At 50.5% G+C, this 27,066-nt stretch overlaps 1 protein-coding gene across 1 annotated transcript in view; it reads left to right on the top strand.

Moving 5' to 3' along the window:
- Nucleotides 1-25,425, top strand: part of FCGBP (Fc gamma binding protein) — a 49,743-nt gene extending 24,318 nt beyond the window's left edge. Inside the window, exons 8-20 of the mRNA XM_066348542.1 lie at nt 1,887-2,475; nt 2,606-2,805; nt 4,354-4,492; nt 6,649-6,989; nt 10,507-11,080; nt 11,416-12,032; nt 12,425-12,968; nt 14,237-14,808; nt 15,021-15,594; nt 16,601-16,800; nt 22,562-22,945; nt 24,889-25,160; nt 25,264-25,425. Coding sequence (XP_066204639.1) covers nt 1,887-2,475; nt 2,606-2,805; nt 4,354-4,492; nt 6,649-6,989; nt 10,507-11,080; nt 11,416-12,032; nt 12,425-12,968; nt 14,237-14,808; nt 15,021-15,594; nt 16,601-16,800; nt 22,562-22,945; nt 24,889-25,160; nt 25,264-25,273 — 5,016 coding nt within the window. The 3' untranslated portion in view covers nt 25,274-25,425. The remainder of the gene's footprint in view (nt 1-1,886; nt 2,476-2,605; nt 2,806-4,353; nt 4,493-6,648; nt 6,990-10,506; nt 11,081-11,415; nt 12,033-12,424; nt 12,969-14,236; nt 14,809-15,020; nt 15,595-16,600; nt 16,801-22,561; nt 22,946-24,888; nt 25,161-25,263) is intronic.
- The last annotated feature ends 1,641 nt before the right edge of the window (nt 25,426-27,066 follow it).

The raw sequence follows: 27,066 nt of genomic DNA, 5'->3' as shown, positions 1-27,066 counted from the left end.
GGCAGAACAGGATACAATCAGAGGCTGGGAAAGTTCAGGGACGGGGAAGGCTCAAGGACAGAGGACAATCTGCGATGGCTCTATCGTCCCTTAACAACCACAACCACACAGCTGTGGTTTACCCAGCTGCCCCAGACCTCAGCTGCTAAACAGGTCACACCGACAGTGCCATTTTATCCTCACAGTAGTAGCCGGAATGCCATGATTTGCTTTATATTTTTAGAGGGGGCGGTCCCATCACTGGCCCAAAGTCACTCAGCAAAGGCAGGAGTTGAACCCAAGATGGTGCCCCAGGTGGCAGCACGCTGGACCCTGGGTGCCCGGGTGCTTTTCTGACTGAGGAGGATTTGGTTTCACATAGGAACTGGCATTTCACATACACTGGAGGTTTTCCCTAGAGACCCCACTAACATTCAGGCACATGACCATTGTACTAGTAGCAATATTGATGATGAGGATGCTGAGGAATAGCTGGCTTCTTCATATGCTCATGCATCTGATGTTTAAATATAGTCCCTCATGTAGGCAAACTCCAACAGTAACACCTGGCATATAGTTGGCTCTAAATATATATGAGTTGTTGGTGTCATTATTTACATCTCACTGAATTCCCTAGCCTTGCTGTGAGGTGGAGACTATTAATATCTACACTTTACAGGTAAAGAAACTAAGGCACAGGGATTAATTCGGGAAGTATAATGGTTGGCACTGTTTTAGGAGACTCAGCCAGGAGTATGTCTTTCTCCTGTCTTCTGCTCTGATTCCTCATACTTCTAAAACAATCTAATGTTCGTCATATCTACATTAAGGAAGGCCGAGCAAGCATGTTAATCAGGGTGGATTTATAAGACTTTGCTAGTGCCCAGCAACCTTAAACTAAAACCATTGGTTCTTGGCTCAAGAACTTGAAGTTCATTTCCCAGGAAATTTAGCCTAACTTTCTATCCATGGATGCTTAAGGCAAAAACCCTTGGCATCCATTTACTCTTCAAAATAAAAACTTCCAGTCATAGCTAATAATAATATTAAATGCTCCCAAAACACCCCTTCTGTGCCAGATACATTTCTCATCACTTTGCAAATATTAATTTACTGAATCCTGACAACACCATGGACTAGGTATCTCATTCCCACTCAGTACATGAAGAAACAGAAATAGAGCAGTAACTCACCTACCCAAGGTCATCGAAAGAGTAAGGGGCAGAGCTGTGTTTGGACCCAGGCAAATGTCTTTGGAATTAGTCTCTACATTATTATCACTGCAGTAAGTGGTGATTAAACAATAACTGGTAAGGTGGTTATTCCATTGAGACCTGAATTAGTTTCCTGTGGCTGCTATAATAAGTTAAGACCAACTTGGTAGCTTAAAACAACAGAAATGTGCTTTCTCATAGTTGTGAATGCCAGAAGTCCAAAATCAAAGTGTTAGCAAAGGCTGCACCCCTTTAAAGTTTCTAGGGGAGAATCTTTCCTTGCCCCTTCCAGCTTCTGGTGGTTCAAGGTGTTCTTGACTTGTGGCTACATCACTTCAATCCTTGTCTTCGTCTTCACATGGCCTTTTCTGGATATCTGTGTGTATCTTCTTCTGGCTCTTATAAGAACATTTGTCATTGGACAGAGGGCTTCCCCTAATTCAGGGTGATTGCATCTTAAGATCATTGTCCTAATTACACTTGCAAAGACCCTTATTCTGAATAAGGTGATAGTCTGAGGGTGGACATTTTTTTTGAGGACCACCATTCAACCCACTGTAAGACCCTATTATTATACCCATTTTACAAATATGAAAACTAAAGCCATATAGATCTAAATGACAGGCAGGGGCTTGACTAGGGTCTGCCTTCCCAACGTGTACCCTCTGAAGCATGGCACCTCCTGTCTCCCAGGTAAATGGTGTGGACATGAAGCCACCTGTGGTGCTGGCCGAGGGCCGGGTCCGTGCCTCCCAGCATGGCTCGGATATTGTGATCGAGACTGACTTTGGCCTGCGTGTGGCCTATGACCTCGTGTACAATGTGCGGGTCACGGTCCCAGGCAACTACTACCAGCAATTATGTGGCTTGTGTGGTAACTACAACGATGACCCCAAAGATGACTTCCAGAAGCCTGATGGCTCGCAGGCAGGCAGCCCCAATGAGTTTGGCAACTCTTGGGAGGAGGCAGTACCCGGCTCTCCCTGCTTGCCGCCACCCATCTGCAAGCCCGGTGAAGACTGCAACCCTCAGGAGTGTGGACCTGAGCTTCAGGAGAAGTACCAGCAGGAGCAGTTCTGTGGGATCCTCACCAGCCCCACTGGGCCACTGGCCGCCTGCCACAAGCTGCTTGATCCCCAGGGTCCCTTGCAGAGTTGTGTCTTTGATCTCTGCGTGGGTGGCGGAGACCAGAGCATTCTCTGCAGCAACATTCACGCCTATGTGAGTGCTTGCCAGGCGGCTGGAGGCCATGTTGACCCCTGGAGGACCGAATCTTTCTGTCGTGAGTGAGAGGCAGAGAAGAGGGAGACGGGGGGGGGGGGATGGGAATCTGTTGAGGAACAGAAGGGACAGCCCATGGGCCCTGCAGACACTCCTTCCCAGGGTCTCTGACTCACACCCCCTCTTTGCAGCAATGAAGTGCCCCTTACATAGCCACTATGAGCTCTGTGCAGACACCTGCTCCTTGAGCTGCTCTGCACTCAGCGCCACCCCACAGTGCCCGGATAACTGTGCTGAGGGCTGCCAGTGTGACCCTGGTTTCCTCAGTGATGGCCAAGCCTGCGTGCCCATCCAGAAGTGTGGCTGCTACCACAATGGTGTCTACTATGAGGTAAGAACCTGGTCATTCCGAGCACACCTAGGGCCTCATCCTGGACCTTCCTCCACTGCCCGTCAGTGCCACAGCCTATCCACTTGACCTCCTGAATGTCCCTTCCACTCACCCCTCTTCCACAACCTACAACCCCACTGTGATCCAGTTTGTCCCCTCCTCCCAGCCCTCACTTTTGCTCCCTTTGGTCACTGTCCCCATCGCAGTGGGAAAGACCTTTGTAAATATGACTGTGGCTCCTGCAACTTTAAACCCTCCCCTGGGTCCCCAGGTCAAGTTTTAGCTTTGTATTTGGGTCTACATTTTGTCTCTGTTATACTAGCAGCTAACTCCCTCCGCTTCCCTCTCCCTCTCTCACAGTTACTCCTTGTCCTTTGATTTGAGTGTATTTGTCTAAAGTCTGTCTCCCTCAAAGCTCCTTGAGCACCATGAGGGCGGGGCCCTCTCTGCCGCTCACCTCATATAAATGATAAGAGTAATAACAGCAAATAGCAGATGGTGCTTACTATGTACGGGTTACTGCTTTAAGTGCTAAATGTATACTATGTTATGATATATATAAACTTTTTATTATGAAAATTTTCAAACATATAATAGAGAGCAATGTTATGAGTCCCCATGTACCCATCACTCAGCTTTAAAAAAAAAATCAACATTTTCCCAGTCTTGTTTCATCTCTACCCTTTTCTTCCTCAATCTGGATGATTTAAAGGAAATTACTTTTCAGTTCATCTATACTTTATATGTATTACTAACTCAGCTATACTTTAAAAGGAAGGTGCTATTATTATCTGCAATTTACAAATGTAGAAACTGAGGCATAAAGAGGTTAAATAACTTGGACAGAATGATATGACTTGAAAATAGCATATACAGGCTTCAAACTCAGGCAATCAACTCCAGAGTCTTTGTTCTTAATTACTCTGTTATACCGTTCATCTGATACAGTAGATATTTAGTGGATATTTTGGAATAAATGAATGAAAGTGAATGGGTGAATGAATTGAACCCCAAAGCCTTAGGTTCACAGGCAAAGGGCCATCTTTTTCTTTTTTTTTCTTTTTTTTTTTTTTTTTTTGTATTTTTCTGAAGTTAGAAGCAGACAGGCAGACATACTCTTGCATGCATCCTACCGGGATCCACCCAGCATGCCCACCAGGGGGCGATGCTCAGCCCATCTAGGACGTTGCTTCGTTGCATCTGGAGCTATTCTAGCGCCTGAGGCTGAGGCCATAGAGCTATCTTCAGCGCCCAGAGCCAAATTTGCTCCAATAGAGCCTTGGTTGGTGGGGGATATAGAGAGGAAGGAGAGGCAGAAGGGTAGAGAAGCAGATGGGTGCTTCTCCTGTGTGCCCTGACCAGGAATCAAACTCGGAACTTCCACACACCAGGCCAACGCTCTACCACTGAGCCAACTGGCCAGGGCCAGCAAGGGGCCATCTTGGTGAAAGATGTCTCTTTCCTGCCTTCTGGACCCTTCTGTGCCCAGAACACCAGAGATGCTGGAGTCAGCTCCTGCCCTGATGGCTGTGCCCTCTGTCCCCACAGCCAGAGAAGACAGTACTCATTGACAACTGCCGGCAGCAGTGCGTGTGCCACGCTGGGAACAACCTGGTGTGCCAGGACCACAGCTGTGAACCAGGGCAGGTGTGCCAGGCCTTGGCAGGCGTCCTGAGCTGCGTCAAAGGTGCTGAGCTAGGTTGGGGCCGGTGTGGCTGGGAACAGAGGACAGCAACTCTGGAGCTGAGGGTGTTGTGACATGGGTCTTTATGGTGGGAGGCACAAAGAATTAAGGATTGTGATCTCAGACTTGGGGACCCCTGGGCTGAGATTCCCAGGGCCAGGTGCAGAGGCCCTCCAGGCTGGGAGGCAGGGACCCTCATAGTTGAGTCCAGGCTGTGGGGATCCTCAGAGTTGGGTTTGCTGAGCAGATGTTAGAGACCATCAACATAACAGAGGGACTAGGAAACATTTTCTCTAAAGGGCCAGATGGTAAATATTTAAACTTGCAGGCCATAGAGTTTCAGTCACAACTACTCAATTCTGTCATCGTGGCATGAAATCAGCCATAGACTATGTAAGTAGGGGGGTGTAGTGCCAATAAAACATTATTTACAAAACAGGCAGCTGGCAGTGCCATAGTGTGCTGACCACTGGCATGTGGGATTAGTCTTGGGGCTTCAGACATCATCCCCAAGGAGTTTGAGGGACTGGGGCCTACAGGGACAGGGACAGAGTCCTTCGGCCTCAAGCAGAGACCCCCACAAAGACTTCAGCCCTGGGTACAGCGCCACCCTGGTGTGGAGGATCAGGATTTATAGGGATATAGTCTTGGACATGGGAACCCCCAGATTAAGTGTAAAACACAGAGCCACCCTCAGGACTGCTTTCTTAGGATGAAGGGCAGAGAATAATTTCCTTATTTCTGAGGATAAGTAAATAAATGGGACCTCCAGAACTGACTGAGCCTCTCAGGGATGATGGGCAGAATAACAGGGACTCCTAGGGATTGGGATATATTGGTCAAAGTCCAATCAGGAGACAGAAACCACAAAGCAGCTTGAATAGGGAAAGTCGAATAGAAAGAATTCTTTACTTGTAATAGGGGATGCACACTAAGGGACATAAAGAATGCTAAGGAACACAAAGCAGATACAGGGTGCAGCTGCTGCCCCTAAGGCAAGAGCACCCAAGGAAGAGAGGAACTGGGAAGAGGGCCCCCACTCCAAGGCTGAGTGGCAGAGCTCGTTGGAAGGTGCAGCGGTAGCCCACTGGATGGCAGAGAGGTTGTGCAGGCTGGAGCTGGCAGGCAGGAAAATCCCCACTGCTGAGTGGGTGTTCCACACACTACTGGTCCCCTAGACCAGCAGAAGCCAAGGAGAGCAGAGCTGGCTGGACGCAGAAGTCCCTTCCTCCTGCTGGGACCCTCCAGTGCCCTCTACTGACAAAGCCTAACTCTATCAGTGGATTTGGAGTTAAGAGGCAATATATTGAAAGTTGGCACATGGGGGAGAGGAGGAAGTTTTAAGGCTGGGTCTTGGACATCGGGGTTCTGAAAACTGGGTCACAAATATAGTGTCCCTAGAGACAGAGTCTTGGACAAAGAGACCTTCAGAGGTACGGCCTCAGAAATGAGATCCCCAAGGCTAGTCTCAGACGCAGCAACCCCAGGGAGACAGGGTCTTGCACAGAAGGATCCCCAGGTCATAAGACTTAGATATGGAGACCACAGGGTTAGGGTCTCAAGTGTTGGGACATCTGAGGTTAGGTCATCACCAGAAAGTTCCTCCAATACCTTGGTCTTGGGCACAGAGACTTCCAGGACCTGGGTCTCAGATGTGGTTGTCCCCAGGTGGCTGGCATGGAGAACCTGGGCCCAGGTCTTAAACACAGAGAACCCTAAGGCTGTGTGTGCCCTCACTGACACACTCAGGGCTGGCATCCCAGACGGGAACCTCTGGGGCTGTGGGCTCAAACCTGGGGTACCTGGGGCTAAGACCTCAAGCAAGGGGATCCCAGGGCCTGGGTTCAGATATAGGGACCCTAGAGCCTCGGTCTTGAATGCAAGTCTCTTGGGGCCTGAGTTTCAGAGAGAAACTGCAGGGCATGGGTCTCAGGTGTTGGGACCGTTGACAGGGTCTTGAACACAGTCTGCCACCGAACCTGAGTTTCAGACAGGGCCCAGTCTCAGAACCAGCAAACTAAGGTGTGAGGATTCTGGAATTTTCTCTCACCTGTGGTGGCCCTCAGAGTCAGTATCTCTGCACAGATGGGGACAGATGCCAGGGAGCAGCCAGCTTCACGCTGGGAAATCCCTCAAGGTCCTCTCTTCTCTGCCCCCAGAACAACCGTGCTCTGGAGTGACGTGTCGGCCTCAGGAGACATGCCAAGAGAAGGATGGCCAGGGTGTGTGCGTGCCCAATTATAAGGCCACATGCTGGCTGTGGGGTGACCCCCACTACCACTCCTTCGATGGCTGGAGCTTTGACTTCCAGGGCACCTGTAACTACGTGCTGGCAACAACCAACTGCCCAGAGGTCAATACCCAGGGCCTGACACCCTTCACCATCACCACCAAGAATGAGAACCGGGGCAACCCTGCTGTGTCCTTTGTGAGGCTTGTCACTGTGACTGCCCTCAACGTCAACATCTCCATCCACAAAGGCGAGGTTGGCAAAGTCCGGGTAAGTCCCACGGGATGGTCCCCTGAGCCCCACATTGGGTCGGAGGGGGCCTGCCAATCACAGTTAGGAGCTCAGCACCTTCTCTCTTCACTTGGGCCTGAAACAAAATGGTAGCAAAGCAATAACAATTACAGCAAAAACGTTAGCTCTCTGCTGAGAATTGAATGAGCTCATCTGCCTGACTGGTGATGGCTCCATCCACTGCAACACTGAGGTCCCAGGTTCAGGGCCCTGAAGTTACAGGCTTGAGTGCAGACTCATACGGCTTGAGCGCGGGCTCACCAGCTTGAGTGCGGGGTTGCTGGTTTAAGTGGGCTCATAGACATGATCCCATGGTCACTGGCTTGAGCTCAAGGGTTGCTGGCTTGAGCCCAGGGTCATTGGCTTGAGGAAGGGGCCAAGCTGGAGCACCCCAGTCAAGGCACATAGGAGAAGCAATCAATTAACAACTAAAAGTCCACAGCTGTGAGTTGATGCTTCTCATCTCTCCCTTCCTGCCAGTCTGTCTGTCTATCTCTCAAAAAAAGAGCTCATCCCTTTGCAAAGGGCTTTAACATAGGACCTCAGCATTTTGCCTTTTAAAGAACTGGGTTTAAATACAGGTTCTCCATATGATCTGTATATATTGGGCAAGTGATTAGTTGGTCAGACTCAGATTCCTCATCATTTTTTTTCTACAGTGAGAGGAGGGGAGATAATGAGGCAGACTCCCACATGTGCCCTGACCGGGATCCATCCGGCAACCCCATCCAAGGCTCATGATCAAGTACTGAGCTATTTTTAGCACCTGAGGCTGATATGCTCGACCAACCGAGCTATCCTCAGCACCCGGGGCCATACTTGAACCAATCAAGCCACTCGCTGCGGGAGAGGAAGAGGGAGAGAAGGGGAGAATGAGGGGGAGAAAAGCAGATGGTCACTTCTCCTGTGTGCCCTGACCATACATTGGGCCAACACTCTATCCACTGAGCCACCAGCCAGGGCCTCAGATTCCTCATCTTAAGAACGGGAATCAGACCTGACCTGTGGTGGCACAGTGGATAAAGCAACGACCTGGAATGCTGAGGTCGCCGGTTCAAAACCCTGGGCTTGCCTGGTCAAGGCACATATGGGAGTTGATGCTTCCTGCTTCTCCCTCCCCCTTCTCTCTCTCTCTCTCTTTCTCTCACTCACTCACTCTCTTCTCTCTAAAAATTAATTAAAAAAAAAGAAAAAATTAAAAATTTAAAAAAAAAAGAAGAATGGGAATCAACCTGACCTGCAGTGGCACAGTGGGTAAAAGCATTGACCTGGAACACTGAGGTCGCTGGTTCAAAACCCTGAGCTTGCCTGACCTGTGGTGGAACAGTGGATAAAGCGTCGACCTGGAAATGCTGAGGTCGCCGGTTCGAAACCCTGGGCTTGCCTGGTCAAGGCACATATGGGAGTTGATGCTTCCAGCTCCTCCTCCCTTCTCTCTCTCTGTCTCTCCTCTCTCTCTCTCTCTCCCTCTCCTCTCTAAAATGAATTAAAAAAATAAAAATAAAAAAAACCCTGAGCTTTTCTGGTCAAGGCACATATGGGAGTTGATGCTTTCTGCTCCTCCCTCCCTTCTCTCTCTGTCTCTGTCTCTCTCTGTCTCCTCTCTCTAAAATGAATAAATAAAATCTAAAAATAAATAAATAAATAAATAAAAATAATTTTAAAAAGAATGGGAATCAGCCTGGCCAGGCGGTGGCGCAGTGGATAGAGTGCTGGACTGGATAGAGTGCTGGACTGGGATGCGGAGGACCCAGGTTCGAGACCCCGAAGTCGCCAGCTTGAGCGCGGGCTCATCTGGCTTGAGCAAAGCTCACCAGCTTGGTCTGCTGTAGTCCCACGGTCAAGGCACGTATGATAAAGCAATCAATGAACAACTAAGGTGTCACAACGAAAAACTAATGATTGATGCTTCTCATCGCTCTCCATTCTTGTCTGTCTGTCCCTATCTATCTCTGACTCTCTCTCTGTAAAAAAAAAAGGGGGGGGGATCAACCTGACTGGTGGTGGCACAGTGAATAGAGCATCAACCTGTGATGCTGAGGTCCCAGGTTCAAAACCCCAAGGTTGCTGATTTGATCATAGGCTCACCAGCTAGAGTGTGGGGTCTCTGGCTTGAATGCGGGATCATTAACATGATCCCAAGGTCACTGGCTTGAAGCCCAAGGTTGCTAGTTTGAGCCCAAGGTGGCTGGCTTGACTGAGCAAGGGGTTGCTGGCTCAGCTGTACCCCCCTGGTCAAGGCACGTATGAGAAGCAATCAATGAACAACTAAAGTGACACAACTACAGGTTGATGCTTCTCATCTCTCTCCTTTCCTGACTCTCTCCATATCTCTCTCTCTCTCTCTCTCTCTCTCTCTCTCTCTCTCTCTCACACACACACACACACACACACACACACACAGAATGGGGATCACAGCAGGCCCTGACCCACAGTGAGGTGGTACACATCAAGTGCTCAGCTGAGGGTCGGATCCAGGGAAGCCACCATGAATATTTGTGAGGAAACAGATGAGAGGCCTAGAGACTTTGATATAGAGCAGTGGTAGTCAACTTGGTCCCTACAGCCTACTAGTGGGCATTCCAGCTTTCATGGTAGGCGGTAGCAGAGCAACCAAAATATAAATAAAAAGATAGATTTAACTATAGTAAGTTGTTTTATAAAGATTTATTCTGCCAAACTTAGCAAAAATCTGATATAAAACACTTGGTAAGTAATTATTGTTATATGCTTTAACTTGCTGTAACTCTGCTTTATAAATTTTGTAAAGTAAAGTTACTTCCCTACTTTATAAGTCACCATTACTGTGGAACCGGTGGGCGGTTAGAAAATTTTACTACTAACAGAGATACAAAAGTGGTCAGTAGGTATAAAAAGGTTGACTACCCCTGATATAGAACAACATTCAGAGAACTAGAGAGAGAGATGGACTACCCATTATTCCCAGGATAATGGAGATGCAGATTAACTGTAACTCACAGGGGGAGAATGAGGTGTGGAACAGGGAAGGCACTCAGTAAATGATGGTAAGTGGAAGAGAGATGTCCAGACACACAGAGGTGCCCATGGAGAGGGAGGGAGCAAGTGGGTGAGAGATCCAGAGAAAGACCCAGATATGAGCCCATATAAAGAGAGACCCAAAGAGAGTACACACACACACACACACACACACACACACACACAAAGGGAGACAGAAATTCAGAGAATGAGAAACCTAGAAAGATAGATATAGATGTAGAGAGGGAGAGAAAGGGAGTGAGGTGGAAATATCAAGTGAGAGATGCAGAAAAAGAAGCAAAGGTGGGCTTCATTCCCCAGGGCCTGGACTACAGCAGATGTCCATAATGTTTGTCAAATGACTATATAGCCATCAGTTGTGAGGAAGGCCTTGGCAGCTTCCAGCAATGCAGGCCGAGTAAAGAAGGCAGAGGCCAGAAGAGCTGGGCCTCCACATCTCGAGTGACCTCTCTTTGCCTCCCAATCCTCCTTCCCCCAGGTGAATGGTGTGATGACAGCATTGCCCATCTCTGTGGCTGGTGGGCAGCTTTCAGTGACTCAAGGCACATCAAAAGCGATCCTGGCAGCTGACTTTGGGCTGCAAGTCACCTATGATTGGAATTGGAAAGTAGAGGTGACGCTGCCCAGTAGTTATCATGATGCCGTGTGCGGGCTCTGTGGGAACATGGACCGCAACCCTAGCAATGACCAAGCCTTCCCTAATGGCACACTGGCTCCCTCAATACCCATCTGGGGTGGCAGCTGGCGAGCCCCAGGCTGGGATCCACTGTGCTGGGATGAATGTCAGGGGTCCTGCCCAACATGCCCTGAGGATCAGCTGGAGGGGTACAAGGGCCCCGGTTTCTGTGGACCCCTGGCTGCTGGTACAGGAGGCCCCTTTGCTGCCTGCCATGCACATGTGGCACCTGATAGCTTCTTCAAGGGCTGTGTTCTGGATGTCTGCCTGGGCGGTGGGGCCCACGACATACTTTGCCAGGCTCTGGCTTCCTATGCTGCTGCCTGCCAGGCTGCTGGCATTGTCATCAAGGACTGGAGAACACAGGCCGGCTGTGGTGAGTGTTGGGGTGAACCAAGCAGGACTTGGGGGTAGAGATCCTGTCTCAGCAGGACTTGTTTGATTTCATTCCAGCCCTTCTGGATCTTTTTCTTTTTTCTACATCTCTATTTTTGTCTTGGTGCTTATCTCTGTGTCTCCCTATGATTATCTCCCTGTTTTTCATTCTTTCTCTCCTGTATCTGGGTATTTCTCTCTCTCTGTTTCTTGCTGTCTTTCTCAGTGTATCAGTCTCACTTTATCTCTATCTCAGTCTCCTTCCACCCTATCCTCAGATCCCACCCTCTGACATTATTCTCTCTCTTTCCCTCCCACTCTTCCATCCACCTGCAGAGATCTCCTGCCCCGACAACAGCCACTATGAGCTCTGTGGCCCACCCTGCCCTGCCAGCTGCCCATCCCCTGCGCCCCCCACGACTCCAGCCTCATGTGAGGGCCCCTGCACAGAGGGCTGCCAGTGTGACTCTGGCTTTGTGTTGAGCGTAGACCGCTGTGTTCCTCTGGATGGCGGCTGTGGCTGCTGGGCCAACAACACCTACCACGAGGCAGGCAGCGAGTTTTGGGCTGATAACACCTGCTCCCAGAAGTGCCACTGCGGGCCTGGGGGTGGCTCGCTGGTCTGCAAGCCTGCCAAGTGTGGGCTAGGTGAGGTATGTGCCCTGCTGCCATCAGGCCAGTATGGTTGTCATCCGGTCAGTACCGCTGAGTGTCAGGCCTGGGGTGACCCCCATTACATCACCCTGGACGGGCACCGATTCGACTTCCAAGGTACCTGTGAGTACCTGTTGAGTGCGCCCTGCCATGCACCACCCGCGGGGGTTGAAAACTTCACCGTCACTGTAGCAAATGAGCACCGGGGCAGCCAGGCCGTCAGCTACACCCGCAGCGTCACCCTGCACATCTACAGCCTCAACCTGACCCTCAGTGCCCGCTGGCCCCGACAGCTGCAGGTGAGGAGGGGTCTGTGGACCAGACAGGAGCATATGCCAGCCCTGGAGTTGCCTGGGAATTAGTGTCCTGCCATTTCTAATTACGTTCCACAGGTTAGCGGTAGCATGATGGAGGGGTTCAGAGCATAGGCCTTGTATCCATATGGCTTGGGGCAGTGGCTTCCCCGCCTCTGAGCGTTCGTTTACTCCTCTGTAAAATGGGTCTAAGAAAAGTACCTGCTTCACAGGAGGAGCCAGTGACACAGTATTTAAAGATTACTACTAAAGGAAGGGAGATCACTTGCTCAGGGTTCCAACGCCTTCCCCAGCCCACCCACCCAGTAGGCAGGAGAGAAAGGATTCGAGCCTGTGTGCCGGCCACTCACTACGCCCGCCCCACCCCACGCCCACAGGTGGATCACAGGCTCGTGGCGCTGCCCTTCCAATTGGACTCGCGCCTGCGCGTGTACCTGAGCGGCCCGGATGTGGTGGTGACCGCAGCCAATGGGCTCTCACTGGCTTTCGATGGGAACAGCAACGTGCGCCTGCGCGTGCCGGCGGCGTACGCGGGCGCCCTTTGTGGCCTGTGTGGGAACTACAACCGGAACCCCTCCGACGACCTGCAGGCGGTGGGCGGGAATCCTGGTGGCTGGCAGGTGGGCGGCTCCGCAGGCTGCGGGGAATGTGTGCCCGGGCCGTGCCCCGCTCCTTGCACTCCCGAGCAGCAGGAACCATTCGGTGGCCCCGACGCCTGCGGCGTGATCTCGGCCCCTGACGGCCCGCTGGCACCCTGCCACCGCCTCTTGCCGCCCGAGCAGTACTTCCAGGCCTGCTTGCTGGACGCCTGCCAGGCTCAAGGCCATCCCGGAGGCCTCTGTCCTGCCATAGCTGCCTATGTCGCAGCTTGCCAGGCTGCTGGGGCCCAGATCGGCGAGTGGAGACGGCCGGACTTCTGTCGTGAGTACTCCATGCATGGACCATATAGTGGGGGGTCTCCCCGCCTCCTCCGTCACAGGGCTCTAAGACATGAACCTTCTCCAACATGGGGCTGAGACACTACCCTGCCGCCCCTGAGCAAGATATCTCCTGTCAAAGAAACACCTTGGCATTCTCACACTAAATACACCAGGTCACATACTGCAGTGGGAGAGACTGATGGACCCGGTCAGAAACCCTGGGTCCAGTACATTCTCAGGGAGCATGTGCTCAGATATCCTAGCCAGATTAAGTGGGTTGGCTAACCCTGTCAGAGCCACACAATGGGATACACCTGATCAAGTAGATTCTCTCAGGCACCCCTGGTCAGAGAGACCTAGAAAGTCACAACTGGCTAGATGCCCCAGACTGTTTTAGATACTGAAATACACAGGAATTGGTCCAATGACAGGGACTCTGGTTGAAACACTTGGGTAGATTTACACTGAGACACTGGACCGATACACCCAGGTAGAATCATGACCTTAACATAGCCCTAGGCAGATATATACAGATTCACATGGATTCATACCCCAAGATACATCTGGCCCCACACCCCAGTTAGGTTCACACCCTCAATACCTACAGCTGGTTTAGACCTGCACATCTTAGCCAGATATACATGGTGAAATTGGTCAGGTTGACACACAACCTGGTCAGAGATACCTGGTCCCAGAGCCCCACACTGAGTTCCTTGGTTCAATGTGCTGGGTGTGGCACCCCACTCAGATCCCTGGACAGATTCACTCACGAAATATGCTCAGGCAGGCCCTGGCCGGTTGGCTCAGTGGTAGAGCATCAGCCTAGCGTGCAGGAGTCCCAGGTTTGATTTCCGGCCAGGGCACACAGGAGAAGCACCCATCTGCTTCTCCATCCCTCCCCCTCTCCTTCCTCTCTGTCTCTCTCTTCCCCTCCTGCAGCCAAGGCTCCACTGGAGTAAAGATGGCCTGGGCGCTGGGGATGGCTCCTTGGCCTCTGCCCCAGGCGCTAGAATGGCTCTGGTTGCAACAGAGCAACGCCCCAGATGGGCAGAGCATCGCCTCTGGTGGGCATGCCAGGTAGATCCCGGTCAGACGCATGCGGGAGTCTGTCTGACTGCCTCCCTGTTTCCAACTTCAGAAAAATAAAAAAAAGAAAAAGAAAAGAAAAGAAAGAAATATGCTCAGGCAGAGCATATAGACCCATGTGGACAGATTGCCCCACCCTGCACCTCCTGGCTCATTCCCCTCATTCCCCTCTTGTCCCCACAGCCTTCCAGTGTCCTGCCCACAGCCACTACAAGCTCTGTGGTGACTCCTGCCCAGTAAGCTGCCCCAGCCTCTCAGTGCCCGAGGGCTGTGAGCCAGCCTGCCGTGAGGGCTGCATCTGTGATGCTGGTTTTGTGCTCAGTGGTGACACCTGCGTGCCTGTGGACCAGTGCGGCTGCCTCCACGAGGGCCGCTACTACCCCCTGGGCGAGGCCTTCTACCCAGGCCCTGAGTGCGAGCGGCGCTGTGAGTGTGGGCCCGGAGGCCGAGTCAGCTGCCAGGAAGGTGAAGCCTGCCAGCCCAATGAAGAGTGCCGGATACAAGATGGTGTCCAGGCTTGCTACCCTAAGGGCTGTGGCCACTGCCTGGTCAATGGCGGCGTCCACTACATTACCCTTGATGGACGTGTCTATGATATGCATGGTTCCTGCTCTTATGTCTTGGCCAAAGTCTGCCACCCACAGCCTGGGGACGAGGACTTTGCCATTGTGCTTGAGAATGATGCAGCAGGAGATCCCCAACGCCTGATGGTTACTGTGGCTGGCCAAGTTGTGAGCCTGGCTCAGGGCCCACATGTAAGTGGACATGGCCTTGCCCTGGGGGTCTGAAAGGGACATGACCCTGCCTTGGGAAGTCTGTGGGGGACATGGCCCACCCTAGGGGTCTGAAGGGGACACGGTGCTACCCCAGAGGGACGGAGAGGAACACAGCTCTACCCTGAGAGTCTAAGGAGACTGCCTTATCTGTGGTTCTCTGAGTCCCTGATCCACCTGACCCTTCCACACAGGTCACTGTTGACGGTGAGGTTGTGGCCCTACCTGTGGCTGTGGGCCATGTGCAAGTGACTGCTGAGGGCCAGAACATGGTTCTGCAGACGACCAAGGGGCTGCGGCTTCTCTTTGATGGTGCTGCCCACATCCTCATGTCCATCCCCGGCCCCTTCCGTGGCCGGGTCTGTGGCCTCTGTGGGAACTTCAATGGCAACTGGAGTGACGACTTTGTCCTGCCCAGTGGCACTGTGGCCCCCAGTGTGGATTCGTTTGGAGCTGCATGGCGGGCACCTGGCTCCTCCCAGGGCTGTGGCGAGGGCTTTGGGCCCCAAGGCTGGCCTGTGTGCTCAGCAGAGGAGACAGCTCCATATGAGAGCATCAAGGCCTGCGGAAAGCTTAAGGACCCCCAGGGCCCCTTTGTGGCCTGCCATGCATTGCTGAGCCCCTCTGAGCACTTCCGCCAGTGCGTGTTTGACCTGTGCGCCCACAAGGGCAACGTCACCTTCCTCTGCCGTAGCCTGGCTGCCTACACAGCGGTCTGCCAGGCGGCTGGCAAGGCCGTGAAGCCCTGGAGGACAGACAACTTCTGCCGTGAGTGCTCTGAGTACCCCCAGGGGACTCCAGGCCAAGATCTGGGATGCCCCCTCAGCTGCTCGCACTTCTGTCTGCTTCTTAGAAGCAGTCCTCCCTGTTAAGGCCCCCACTCCCGGGTTTCCCACTGCACACCCTGCTGGCCCACTCGCTGACTGGCCCTTCTCAGACTCCTTTCAGGGTCTCACTCCAAAACCTCAGATGCAGTTCTTCCTTAGGGCTCATCCTGGACCCTTTCCAAGGTGACCTGGGAGGGTGGGTTGGCAGGTCTTTAGTTCACACGATGCATGAGTCTGTGACTCACCCAGACCCCACTGGATGGGAACGTATGCCCTCTCATCCCCCAAGATAAGACTGCAGTCCTCTTAGGTCCCCAGGACTCTACCTCTTAGATTCCCCCAGTCAGGGATATCTGTTTCCTTCAAACCACCAGAGCAAGCCTGTGTCCCCTCCCACTCTCTAGGACAGCAGTGGCCCCTCATGCCCCCAGGGCAGGGCCCTGTCTTCATTCTCCTCGGGGAAGGACCTACTTTCAGGGTCATTATCCACCTACATGGCCAGTGCTGTGCTTGGACCCTGTCTCTAGCCCTGACCTCTCTCCTTACTGTTTGCCTCGGGTCCAATGGCCTCCTGGACACTTCTCCATGGGTGTCCTTCGGGTCCTTCACATCATACCTGCCATGCTCCCTATGAGATCAGCGTTTTGTCTGAAACTTAATCCTCTTCTTCCCTGATCCTCCACCTCAGGCAGCCATACGATGTACTAGTTGCTCAGCCAGAAGCCCAGGGCCCCATCCTTAATGCTTTCCCTGGGTCCTTGGTCCCTGTTTTGTCCCATCCTGGCCCTGACCACTCCGTCCTTCCCCAGTGCATCCCTCACCACTGAGCCAGCACTGCTCATCCCACAGATCGGAGCTCCAGAGCAGGGCCTGAGGCTGTCTTCATCTCTTGTGTCCTCAGGACTGGGTGCACAGGTGTGACCCCACCCTTCATTCTCTCTCCGCAGCGCTCCAGTGCCCAGCTCACAGCCACTACTCCATCTGCACACATTCCTGCCAGGGCTCCTGTGCAGCTCTCTCTGGCCTTACGGGCTGCACCTCCCGCTGCTTTGAGGGCTGTGAGTGTGATGACCGCTTCCTGCTCTCCGAGGGCATCTGCATCCCTGTCCGGGACTGTGGCTGTACCCATGATGGCCGGTACTTGCCGGTGAGCCGGGCCATGATGTAGGCAGGGAGGGTGGAAGGGCTTGAGGGAGACACAGAGCTTTTGTGCCAACCCCTTCAAGGATGGGGACAGAGGAACCACCAGGATTTCGTAGCTGTATGACTCAGTGCTGGTGATGGCCCTGTATTAGTTTCCTACGGCTGGTATGACAAATGACCATAATGTTGGAGGCTTAAAACAAGAGAAATTTGGCCCTGGTTAGGTAGCTCAGTTGGTTAGAGCATTATCCCGATGTGCCAAGGTTGCAGATTCAATCCCTGGTCAATGCACAGACAAGAATCAACCAATGAACACATAAATAGGTCAAACAACAAATTGATGTTTCTCCCTCTCTCCGTCTCTCCCTCCCTCTCTCTCTCTCTCTAAAAACACAAAACAAAACATGCCTGACCGGTGGTGGCACAGTAAATGGAGCACTGACCTGGGGTGCTGAGGTCCCAGGTTCGAAATCCTGAGGTCACTGGCTTGAGCGCTGGCTTACCAGCTTGAGCGAAGCGTCACTGACTTGAGCATGGGATCATCGACATGATCCCAGGTCACTGGCTTGAGTCCAAGTTTGCTGGTTTGAGCAAGGGGTCACTGGCTCAAGGTACATATGAGAAGCAACCAATGAACAACTAAAGTGACGCAACTACGAGTTGATGCCTCTCATCTCTCTGCCTTCCTGTCTCTCTTTCTCACACACACTAAAAAAAAAAGAGCGAGAACCAGAAATTAGATCATTTCCTGCAGAGGCTATAGAAGAGAATCAAATCTATTTCTTGCCTCTCCCAGCTTTTGGTGGCTGCTTGTATTCTTTGATTTCTGGTCATATCACTGCCGTTTCTGCTTCTGTGTCAAAGTCCCCCTCCTCTTCTATGTGTGACACAAAATCTCTGTTTGTCTCCCTCTTAGAAGGATACACATGATTGCATTTAAGTCACAGCCAGATAATCCAGGGTAGTCTCTCCATCTCAAAATCCTTAATTTAATCATGTCTGCAAACACCTTTTCCCATATAAGGTAACATTTACAGGTTCCAGGCATTAGAACTGTATATCTTCGTGGGGCTGTTATTCACCTACTACAGTCCCCTCCCTGAGCCTCATCTGTAAAATGGAGTTTATCGTCATCTTGGCGGCATAGGTGTCTGAGGATTGGGTCTGATTGCGCATGAAGAGCACCCACAGGGCATTCATTGGGCCTTGCCCTCCATGCTCAGTAAAATTTACAACAGCACAGTAGGTAATCCAGCTAACAACAGTTCAATAATGTCAGCTGAAAGTGAATTTATTTTTGTTACAGTTAATTTATTAATACTATTCATGGTTTTTTATTTTATTTTATTTATTTATTTATTTATTTTACAGAGTCAGAGAGAGAGTCAGAGAGAGGGATAGACAGGGACAGACAGACAGGAACGAAGAGATGAGAAGCATCAATCATTAGTTTTTTGTTGTGCGTTGCAACACCTTAGTTGTTCATTGATTGCTTTCTCATATGTGCCTTGACCACGGGCCTTCAGCAGACTGAGTAACCCCTTGCTCGAGCCAGCGACCTTGGGCTCAAGCCGGTGAACTTTTGCTCAAACCAGATGAGCCCACACTCAAGCTGGCGACCTCAGGGTCTCGAACCTGGGTCTCCCGCATCCCAGTCCAATGTTCTACCCACTGCGCCACCTCCTGGTCAGGCAATACTATTCATGTTTTTGAGCTCTTACTGTTATCATACAGCTTCCATGCCAGGGATTGGCCCTGCCTCAGCATGGTCCAGAACCTTTTGTGTGTCAGGTGACCTCCAGGTTCTTGACTCCTGCAGGAAAAAATTTAAGATGCAAGTCCAGGTAAAGTGAGTTTATTAAAACTTAGGACAGGCCCTGGCCGATTGGCTCAGCTGTAGAGCGTCGGCCTGGCATGTGGGGGACCCGGGTTTGATTCCCGGCCAGGGCACATAGGAGAAGCACCCCCCCCCTCCTTCCTCTCTGTCTCTCTCTTCCCCTCCCGCAGCCAGGGCTCCATTGGAGCAAAGATGGCCCGGCGCTGGGGATGGCTCCTTGGCCTCTGCCCCAGGCGCTAGAGTGGCTCTGGTTGCGGCAGAGCGACGCCCCGGAGGGGCAGAGCATCGCCCCCTGGTGGGCAGAGCATCGCCCCCTGGTGGGCAGAGCGTTGCCCCCTGGTGGGCGTGCCGGGTGGATCCCGGTCGGGCGCATGCGGGAGTCTGTCTGACTGTCTCTCCCCGTTTCCAGCTTCAGAAAAATACAAAAAAAAAAACTTAGGACAGCGAGGCAAAAGAAAGGCCCTTGGAGACAGGGTCAGGAAGTAACCCCAAGACAAGCTGTTGCTGCCCATTGCTCCTTGGTTGCAAGTCTTGTTGGAACCCTTAGAGCTTAGGAGAAAGAAAGTAAAAGTACAGGCCTGAGGACAGGGGTTTGGGCATGCTCAAAGGAAATGTGACCTTGTGGTGAGTGGTTTTATGTATTTTCTACAGGTGGGAATTTTAGGGGAGACTATTCATTAGATTTCTGGTGTGTGATTTAACACACTGATATATTAAAATGAGCATACAGTGGGGTCTGGGGTCACTTTCTGGTCAGTTTTACCTCTATCTTGAATTACTCTGGATCTAACTGGGGTTTACAATCTACCTCCCTGACTATGGTGATCTAACCCATTTGTTCTTGGGCACCACCAGTTAGGGAGAATAGGATCTTGTGATTTATTAGCTGGCTATTAATTGCTCAGCTGTTCTGGCCATTTGTTCAACCATTTGTCTCAGTTTCCTTATTCCACTTGCCAGAGGATTTTTCTTTGTATCTTACTAACCCGCCTCATTACTATGTACCAAGTTTGTTACAGGTGTAATTCATTTAACAATCACAACAATCCTATGAGGCAGATACCATTGTTATTTTCCCCATTTTATGGATGAAAAAAATGCAATAAGGAGAAGTCAGCCCAAGGCTGTCTATTAGCAAGTGGTGATGCTGGGTTGCACACTCAGCAACTGGGGCTCACCCTGTGAATTACTAGACATCCTACTTCTTCAAAAGCATAATTATTGAATAAAAGAAAGGTGGGCCTGACCAGGCGGTGGCGCTGTGGATAGAGCGTCAAACTGGGATGCCGAGGACCCAGGTTCGAGACCCTGAGGTCGCCAGCTTAAGCGCGGGCTTATCTGGTTTGAGCAAAAGCTCACCAGTTTGGACCCAAGGTCGCTGGCTCGAGCAAGGGGTTACTCAGTCTGCTGAAGGCCCGCAGTCAAGGCACATATGAGAAAGCAATCAATGAACAACTAAGGTGTAGCAACGAAAAACTGATGATTGATGCTTCTCATCTCTCTCCATTCCTGTCTGTCTGTCCGTATCTATCCCTCTCTCTGACTCTGTCTTTGTAAAAAAAAAAAAAAAAAAAAAAAAAAGGGTGGGTTACCACATCAATCCTCATTCATCCCAGTGTTACTATTGGCAGAAGGTCGGCTAAGAGGGTCTAGAAGTATAAGACTTCTGGAGGAGCTGCCAAACTTCTGCTTCTTCCTTCAGGTCTCACCACCTACAAGAAGCCCTCCTTGATCCCTTAGACTGGATTAAGTAGCTCTGGACTCCCAGAGGTCCTTGTCCTTTTCTATCCCACTCTACCTGTGCTAAAAGGCTTCTTGGATGTGTGAGTCTGGGCGGGAGATACAAATGTGGGAATCATCAGTATAGAGATGTTGTTTTATTTCATTTACTCGTTTCTTTCAAAGTTTTCAAACTGAAGAAAAATTGCATGAATAGTACATAGACCTCAACTATTGGCATTTTGCCACGTGTGCTTTATATCATCCTCTCTATGTAAATATATATATTTAAAAATATATAATATTTAAAATATATATATAATTATATATATATATAATTTTTTCTGAACCATTTGAGATTATGTTGCAGACACAGTGCCTCTTTACCTTTAAATACTTTAGCATGAGTTTTCTAAGAATAAGGAAATTCATTTAATATGACCACAGTACAGTTCAAAATCGGGGACCTAACACTGATTTCACCAGTTGTCCCCATAATGCCCCCTGTAACAATCACCCACCCCCTAGGATCAGGCTCCAATTGAGGATCAAACACTTAAGTTTTCATGAGACTTGATGGATCACCAGTTAATAAATGTAGATAGAAAAAAAAGTCTAAGGCAGTGGTTCTCAACCTTTCTAATGCCATGACCCCGCAGTACAGTTCCTCATGTTGCGGTGACCCCAAACCAAAAAATAATTTTGGTGGCTACTTCATAACTGTAATTTTGCTACAGTTATGATTCGGAATGTAAATACCTGATATGCATTATGTATTTTCCGATGGCTTTAGGCGACCCCACCGGGGTCGCTACCCGCAGGTTGAGAACCGCTGGTCTAAGGGCTGAGCCCTGGGCAAGGAAGCTTTGAGGATTTGGGAGGAACGTGATAATGCAGTGAAGAGCAGCTGGTTAGGTAGGGGAAACAAAACAGGACAAAGTCGTTTCCTGGAATTGAGTTTCCAGGACCCTGTGTTGTGGGCTGTGGGTGCCAGGACTCGGAGATGTCTCCTGACCACCTCTACCTGTGTCTGTTAACTTTTGCTGGGTTATAAACTACTGCAGAACTTTTTTTTTTTTTTTTTACAGGGACAGAGAGAGAGTCAGAGAGAGGGATAGACAGGGACAGACAGACAGGAACAGAGAGATGAGAAGCATCAATCACCAGTTTTTCATTGCAACACCTTAGTTGTTCATTGACTGCTTTCTCATATGTGCCTTGACCGCGGGCCTTCAGCAGACCGAGTAACTCCTTGCTCGAGCCAGCGACCTTGAGTCCAAGCTGGTGAGCTTTTAGCTCAAGCCAGATGAGCCTGCACTCAAGCTAGTAACCTCAGGATCTTGAACCTGGGTTCTCTGCATGCCAGTTGATGCTCTATCCACTGCACCACCGCCTGGACAGGCTCTGCCACAGAACTTACTGGCTTAAAACAATTATTTAATTCACAATTCTGCAACCCTGCAGTTAGGGCAGGGCTCACCTGAGTTGTTCTTTTGTTGTCCTCTGGGCTCTTTCACAGATCTGTAGTACCCGAGTGGGTCAGCTGGTGGCTGGTTAGAGTGAGGGATTGTTGTCTCCCTTACATGGGGGTCTCTTGTCCTCTGGCTGGCCCATGCTTGTTCTCCTGGTGGCTGGGAAAGAGAGAGGGAGAAGCTGTAATGTCTTTCGTGGTCTAGGCTTGAACCTGGCACAGCACTGCTTCTGCTGCGTTGTGCTATCCAAAGCATAGTCTTAAGGCCAACCCAGATCCATGGGGGAGGGGAAACTTAACTCCATTTCTTTTCTTTTTCTTATTTTTTCAAGTGACAGGAGGGGAGATAGACAAACTCCCACTTGTACACTGACCAGGGATCCACCTGGCAACCCCCATCTGGGGCTGATGCTCAAATCAACTGAGCTATCCTCAGTGCCTGGGACCAACGCACAAACCAGTCGAGCCACTGGCTGCAAGAGGGGAAGAAAGAGAGAAGGGGGAGAGGGAAGAGAAGCAGATGGTTGCTTCTCATGTGTGCCCTGACATTGATTGAACCCAGGATTTCTGCATGCCGGGCCAATGCTGTATCTACTGAACCAACCAGCCAGGGTCATTAACTCCATTTCTTAATGGGAGTTGTTGCAAAGTGATCTGTACGGATCCAGAGGGTTGAAGGATTGTGACCACTGTTGCAATCCATCACACCACTGTAACCTGTCCCCTTTCTGTGCACAGGTGAACTCCTCCCTGGTGAGTACAGATTGCAGCGAGCGCTGTTCCTGTTCCTCAAACACCGGCCTGACGTGCCAGGCAACTGGCTGCCCTCTCGGCCGCATATGCGAGGTCGAGGCTGGCATCCGGGACTGCTGGGTCCCCGCCGGTGTCTGTTCCCTCTCTGTGGACACCAATCTCACCACCTTCGATGGGGCCCACAGCATCGTCAGCACTCCTGGCATCTATGAGATCTCTTTCCGCTGCCCAGGAATACAGAAGACCATCCCCTGGTACCGTGTGCTCGCTGACGTCCACTCCTGCCATGGCAAAGATGAAGTTGTGAGCCAGGCTCACATCTTCTTCCAGGGTGGGCTGGTGACTGTGACCCCACACAAGGGCGTATGGGTAAGCCTGGGCACAGGGGCATGTGTCCCTTGGGCTTTGTCTTCCTGTTTCAGTGTCCCTCTATTCCTGGCTGCCTGTCTTTCTAACTATCTGGTTTTTTTATCCAGATCTCTGCACTTTGGTCTCTGTTTGTATTTGTCTCAGTATTTCAAACTATTCCCTCTGTTCTGGCTGAGTTCCTGAGGAGCAAAAACACACTCAAGTAACTTACTAGTTTTGATATTTGTATTAAAGAAGACTCTTGTTTGCAGGTTACAGAAAACCAAATTCAAATTTTCTTGAGCGAAATGAATTCATTGGCCTATCTTACTAGAAAATCCAGGGAAGGAGCCTCAGGAATAGCTGGCTCCAGGTGTCCTGGCTGTATCATCTGGATTTGTACCTTCATCTTTTAGACTTGCCGTTTTCCAAATCAGCTTCATTCTCTGTGACTCCCTACAATATTCCCATGACACAGAAACTATTCTCCTCATTTTACACAGAGGGGAAACTAGGGTCCAAGAAGGTGAAGTCATTTATTCCAGTCACTCAGAGAATGCCTGAGAGGTCCAGTCTTTAACCTACCAGCACCCATGTTCTTAACCACTTAGATGGGAATGGGGTGCCAGTGGTAACTGTGTGGGTACAAGGGACCAAGGTGGATTCCAAGTACAGTGCTCAGCAGGAACTTCCTCTGGACACTATCAATTATAAGCCACTTGATCCTTCCCTCAACTGCCCTTCTGCCTTCTCTTAGGGACCCCTCAGGCCTATTGTTTGCATCATGACGCCATTCTAGCCCCAGTGCCATCTTCAGTCTTCTCCTTGACTTCCTGTCACTTACATCTTCTTTTTATTTGCCAAACACTATGGTTCTCATCACCCCAAATCCACATTTCTGAGAGACAGAATCTGTTTGGCCTAACTGAGGGCTGATGCTGACTCATAGTCGCATCGTTCATGTCTCATGGGATAGAGCCCAAGACCCAAACACAGACGTCAGGCCATGCTATAAAGTTCCCAGATGAGCAAGTCTCTATTTCCATGACCTGCTTATTGATTGCAGCGACTCAGATAACAAAGCATTTAGAAAACAACTTTTCTTACAAACAAGGTTCTCTAGGGACTCTTAACTTTAGAAGGATTTTAACAGTGGTTGGCAAACTCATTAGTCAACAGAGCCAAATATCAACAGTACAACAATTTCTTTTGAGAGCCAAATTTTTTAAACTTAAACTATGTAGATAGGTACATTCCTACACTTGATCTTAGCCAAAAGGCCAAGAAGGGACAGGTATATTCCTTATCGAGGTAGTGCCTGCACGTGGTATTTTGTGGAAGAACCACACTCAAGGGGCCAAAGAGCCGCATGTGGCTCGTGAGCTGTAGTTTGCCGACCAGGGGATTAACTCATCAATGTTAACAGATAACATTTACTTAAAGGAAAAAAGTCACAAGTTTACCAAGTTCACTGAGTTCACAGCCTAAGTTAGAGAAACAGTAATTTTTTACATGATCATTATACTTGCTAGGTCATTACTTAGCTTCAGACATCAGCATTAAAAAATATAAGGGATGAAGTTGCCTTTGTTAGGGAACCAGTAACTTACAGGACATGCTCAAACTTATTCTGAAAACTAGAACCACACAGATGACACTGGGGCTTGATTGTCCTTTGTCTGTCTGGTACAAAGTACCCCTCACCCCTAGCCTCCCTTGGAATGTTGTATGTGTGCCTATTTATTTATTGATCCATCTCTCCATTCATCCACTCCCTAATCTTCTCTCTGTTCGTCCAAATCTCCAACTGTCTTAAGTATCCATCTCTCTATCCTTCCAGGTCTTCCTCTCTTTCAGCATCTGCCTCTCTGCTTTTGCTTCTTGAACTTATCTTGCTTGGGGTCTTCATCCTGGTAACACCCCAGTTCTTCTGTGGCTCTAGGCTCACTTCTGTGCCCCACCAGGTGAATGGTCTCCGAGTGGATCTCCCAGCTGAGGTGTTACCACATGTGTCCGTGAGGCGGAATCCTGATGGCTCTGTGCTAGTCCACCAGAAGGCAGGCATTCGGGTACAGCTGGGCGCCAATGGGCAGCTGACCGTGATGGTCGGCAGTGAACATGCTGGGAGGCTGTGTGGTGCCTGCGGAAACTTTGACGGGGACCAGACAAATGATGGGCATGACTCCGAGGGGAATATAACACTGGAGCACTGGAGAGCACAGGACTTCTCCCCATGGTGAGGATGTAGTTTTGAGGCCAGGGCACCTGGGTCCTCATGGGATGGCAGTGGGATGGGTGCTCAGTCAGAAGAGGAAGTGCTAAGTTTCTGTCTCTTGCAGTCATGACTGATCGGTCATCCACCGGAAATGAGGACTTCAGGACCTGATCCTTCTGGAGGTTGCAACAATTGAAGGATGCACTGTGTTACTGTGTGTCCCTTGCCTGCTCCCTCCCACCCCCACCCCCCCCACTGACAGCATTAAATAAATACCTTAAGCTAAGCTGCATGCCAGTGTGTCTTATCCTTGACTTTCCTGCCTGCACAGTAGGGGACAGATGCCTGGGGAATCTGGCACATGATGAATCTATTATATTTTATTTTTATTTTTATTTATTTATTTATTTATTCATTTTATTTATTCATTTTAGAGAGGAGAGAGAAAGGGAGAGAGAGAGAGAGAGACAGAGAGGGAGAGAGAGAGGAGAGAGAGACAAAGAGGGAGAGAGAGAGGAAAGAGAGACAGAGAGAGAAGGGGGGGAGGAGCTGGAAGCATCAATTCCCATATGTGCCTTGACCAGGCAAGCCCAGGGTTTCAAACCAGCGACCTCAGCATATCCAGGTCGACGCTTTATCCACTGCGCCACCACAGGTCAGGCCTATTTTTATTTATTTTTGAGAGAGAGAGAAGCAGGGAGATAAGACAGGAACACTAGTCTGCTCCTGTATGTGCCCTGACCTAGGAATTGAACTGGCAACCTCTGCACTCCGGGACAGCACTCCAACTAACCAAGCTATCTGGCCAGGGCTTAATTTTTTACTTTTAGAAAGAGAAGGGAGAAATAGGGGAGGGGAAAGGGAAACATTGTTGTTCCACTCAGTCATGAATTTTTTGGTTGTTTCCCATGTGCGCCTGGCTAGGGATCGAACCTGCAACTGTGTTGGTTCAGTTGACACTCTTTTTTTTAATTTTTTTTTTTCTGAAGCTGGAAACGGGGAGAGACAGTCAGACAGACTCCCACATGCGCCCGACCGGGATCCACCCGGCACACCCACCAGGGGCAACACTCTGCCCACCAGAGGGCGATGCTCTGCTTCTCCGGGGCGTCGCTCTGCCGCGACCAGAGCCACTCTAGCGCCTGGGGCAGAGGCCAAGGAGCCATCCCCAGCGCCCAGGCCAACTTTGCTCCAATGGAGCCTTGGATGCGGGAGGGGAAGAGAGAGACAGAGAGGAAGGAGGGGGGGGTGGAGAAGCAAATGGGCGCTTCTCCTATGTGCCCTGGCCGGGAATCGAACCCGGGTGCCCCGCACGCCAGGCCGACGCTCTACCACTGAGCCAACCGGCCAGGGCCAGTTGACACTCTTAACCCACTGATCTAACTGGTCAGGGCATGAAGAATATTTATTGGGGGGTGAGAGGATGGATGGATGGATGGCAGCATAGATGGGGAGATTTTGAGAGAGACGGAAGGGGGAGATGGGAAAAATGGGAAGATGGGGAAATGTATGATTAGAAAAATAGGTGGAGCCTGACCAGGCATTGGCACAGTGAATAGAGCATCAACCTGGGATGCCGAGGACCCAGGTTTGAAATCCGAAGGTTGCAGGCTTGGTTACAGGCTTGAATGCAGGCTCACCAGCTTGAGCGTGGAGTCACTGGCTTAAGTGTAGGATCACAGACATGACCTCATGGTTGCTGGCTTGAGCTTAAGGGTTGCTGGATTGAGCAAAAGGTCACTGGCTCAGCTGGAGCCACCACCACCCCCAGTCAAGGCACATATGAGAAAGCAATCAATGAACAACTAAAGTGCCACATCTGTGAGTTGATGCTTCTCATCTCTCTCTTCCTGTCTCTCTCTTTCTCTCTCCCTCTAAAGAAGAAGAATAAATAGGTGGATAAAAAGATGAATGATTGGAAAAAAAA

This window comes from Saccopteryx leptura, chromosome 9 (genome assembly GCF_036850995.1).
Source record: "Saccopteryx leptura isolate mSacLep1 chromosome 9, mSacLep1_pri_phased_curated, whole genome shotgun sequence".
In the NCBI taxonomy this organism is placed as follows: domain Eukaryota; kingdom Metazoa; phylum Chordata; class Mammalia; order Chiroptera; family Emballonuridae; genus Saccopteryx; species Saccopteryx leptura.
The sequence above is the reverse complement of the archived record's forward strand: the minus strand, read 5'-3'. Positions and strand labels throughout refer to the sequence as shown.